The following is a 2567-nucleotide window of genomic DNA, read 5'->3' on the forward strand; positions in this document are numbered from 1 at the left end:
CACACACACACAAACACACACACACAAACACACAAACACTCACACTTACACACACACACACATGCGCACGCGCGCACGCACGCACACGCGCACACATACTCACACTCACACGCTAACACACACTTACACATTCCCCGCCACACAAACAAAAACGCACACACATGCAGGTGAAGGATGCGCTGGTGGGTGAGCGGCGGCGGCTGATGGCGGCGCTTGCGGATGTGCCCTACCTGGAGCCCTACCCCAGCCACGCCAACTTCATCCTGTGCAAGGTGCAGGGCCGCGACGCCAAGGGCGTGAAGGACGCCCTCGCAAACAAGGTAGGGGGCTGAGGGCGCCTGATGCTGCTGGAGAGGGGGCATTGGGCACATGGGCGTGCACGTGGATGTTTGAACGGGAGGGTGTTGAGTGGGTGTCGAGTCACTGGTAGGATGTGGGAATAATGGGAGACGTCTTGCCTGCTCGTCGCACACATGGGGGTCGCCCTCAAACCTGGTCGCCCTCAAACCTGGGGCTTGTGAACTTGCTGGAAGCACTCAATCTCCTCAGCCACCCCGCACCCTCCCTTCCCCCAAAAAAAAACGCACCCCAGGGCATCATGGTGCGCCACTACGCCAAGAAGGAGCTCAGCGGCTTCATCCGCATCAGCGTGGGCAAGCCCGAGCACACGGACGCGCTCCTGGAGGCCCTCCACAGCATCTGAGCAGCGCGGGCGCCGCCCAGCGGCGCGAGGGCTCAGCCCCAGTCGGCGCGCCAGCCGGCTGGGCCCGCCTTCTGTTGCACCCCTGACTGACCTTGACGTCTTCCCACAGCCTGCACCATGTACAATTGGTGAACAGCTCTGCATCCTTGGGTCCCGGTCGTATGTTTTGACGGCCCCTCAGCCCTGGATGTAAATTGCCCCTGCTGGTGGATGGCCTATTGATGTCAGAGCGAGATCAGCTCTGCTGCAGATCACCATTACACGGGCAAGGCACGAAGCTAGTACTGCAGCGCTGCGGACAGCCATGGGACAGGTATTTGCAATGTGGAAGTGGCTGGGGTGAAGTTGGCAAAAGGCGGAGCGCTGCCCAGAAAGCGATGCGCGTCGCAACGAAGAAAGGGCAATCGTGGGCGGCAAGGATAGCCTGCATGCGTGCCTACAATGCAGAGTGGCGGGGCGGAAGCGCGTATTTCAGCGCTGCGGCAGCACGTTTTCCTGGTTCAAGGAACCCTGTATTAAGCAAGGCAATCAATCCTACGCACTACCCGCAACAAGTACCACCCCAGCAGTTGCTTGGAAGTGGCCACGTGCATGCTGTGGCCCGCCTGCATATCAACACAGAGCGCGAGCCAACTGCCAGGCCAGCGCCAAGCACAGTAGGTGCATGAAGAGATTCACAGGCGGCGCGGTGGCGCCGCTGCTCGCGTCGGGCGTTCGTGGTTCGGGGCAGTCAAGGTTTGTGCTGGCGCAGTCGTGCCAGCAAAAGTCCAGCTTCACTCTCTGCGAGCGTTCGTACGTGGCAATCCAGGGTGTTGGACTGATGACACAGCACAAGCAAGTTGTGATGAGGGACCGATGCTGGGGGTGCTCGGCTGCACGTGGGGTTGACGATTGCAGGCCGCGAAAAGTTATTCAGGCAGTCCTCTACTGCAACCAAGCTAGATCAACCAACCGGCAGCAACAAACACGGCCCCGCCAACACCGCGGTCAAATCGTGATGCACAACAGTCGGCGCAGCCGGGCGGTGGGCATCCACCCCGTTGGTGTGCGCACCTTGAAGATGCTCCTGATGGGGGGACCGTTGGGATTCTCGCTTCGACAAGCGGCCTTGAACGCCTCTGGTTCGTACTCAATGTTCCAAACCGGCTTGCCCGCTGTAAAGGGGCGGCGCAGGGCGTGATAGGCGCAGGGCCGGGGCATGGTATCACGGTAGGCTTGAAATGACGGCCAGGGGCTGTAGCAGGCGTGCGGATAGAAAGAGGGAATGCGAGTGCAACACCCCACGCACTGCGACGCGTCATACGACGCGTGCGCCACGAGCCACGCGTGCGTCACGAGCCCAGGTCTCCGCGTTCAGCCCCTCACCGGCAATCGCGGGGGCGTACAGCTGACACTCGTTGTACACATGGCATTGCCTGCATTTGCGTGTTTGAGGGTGCGGGAGCACAGCGATGCAGTCAGGCCCAGCTCATCGCTGCATTTCGCAGGCAGCGACACCTCTACCAATCAGCCTGCTCAGCGTCCCGGTGGCGACACCAGTGCTGGTGCCACGACGGGTCCGGTCAATAACAGCCCGCCCCCGCTCACTCGTTCACAAAGAAGTCGAAAAGCGGCGCCAGCTGCGCCATCTGGTTCAGGTTGTTCTTGAGCCCCATGCCCAGCCCCAGCTCGTGGGCGGTGGCGGCCAGCCAGGTGTTGTAGTCCAGCTGGTCCTCTGCCGTGAGGCCAAGGCCGTTGGCGTTGGAGTATGCGTCGACATTGTCGGCGTCGACGGCCAGGAAGCCCTTATCGCGGCACATCTCCATGCGCTGGAGCCGAGTGTGTGCGTGTGCGTGTGTGCGTGTGTGTGTGTGTGTGTGTGCGC

General features: G+C 61.4%; 2 protein-coding genes across 2 annotated transcripts in view; one reads left to right on the forward strand and one right to left on the reverse strand.

The window, feature by feature from the left end:
* Positions 1-161: 161 nt before the first annotated feature.
* Positions 162-703, forward strand: MNEG_3490 (histidinol-phosphate aminotransferase; the record flags this gene model as incomplete). Its single annotated transcript, XM_014048024.1, has 2 exons — positions 162-320; positions 593-703. The coding sequence occupies 2 exons, from the start codon at positions 162-164 to the stop codon at positions 701-703; spliced, it is 270 nt and encodes an 89-aa protein (XP_013903478.1).
* A 1583-nt stretch (positions 704-2286) lies between these two features.
* The window catches only part of MNEG_3491 (hypothetical protein), a gene marked incomplete at both ends in the record, with an annotated part of 1957 nt that continues 1676 nt past the window's right edge, over positions 2287-2567 (reverse strand). The window contains one exon of the mRNA XM_014048025.1: positions 2287-2511. Within this exon, the coding sequence (XP_013903479.1) occupies positions 2287-2511 (225 nt within the window). The remainder of the gene's footprint in view (positions 2512-2567) is intronic.

The sequence above is a fragment of the Monoraphidium neglectum genome, assembly GCF_000611645.1.
Source record: "Monoraphidium neglectum strain SAG 48.87 unplaced genomic scaffold scaffold00441, whole genome shotgun sequence".
NCBI classification, from domain to species: Eukaryota; Viridiplantae; Chlorophyta; class Chlorophyceae; order Sphaeropleales; family Selenastraceae; genus Monoraphidium; species Monoraphidium neglectum.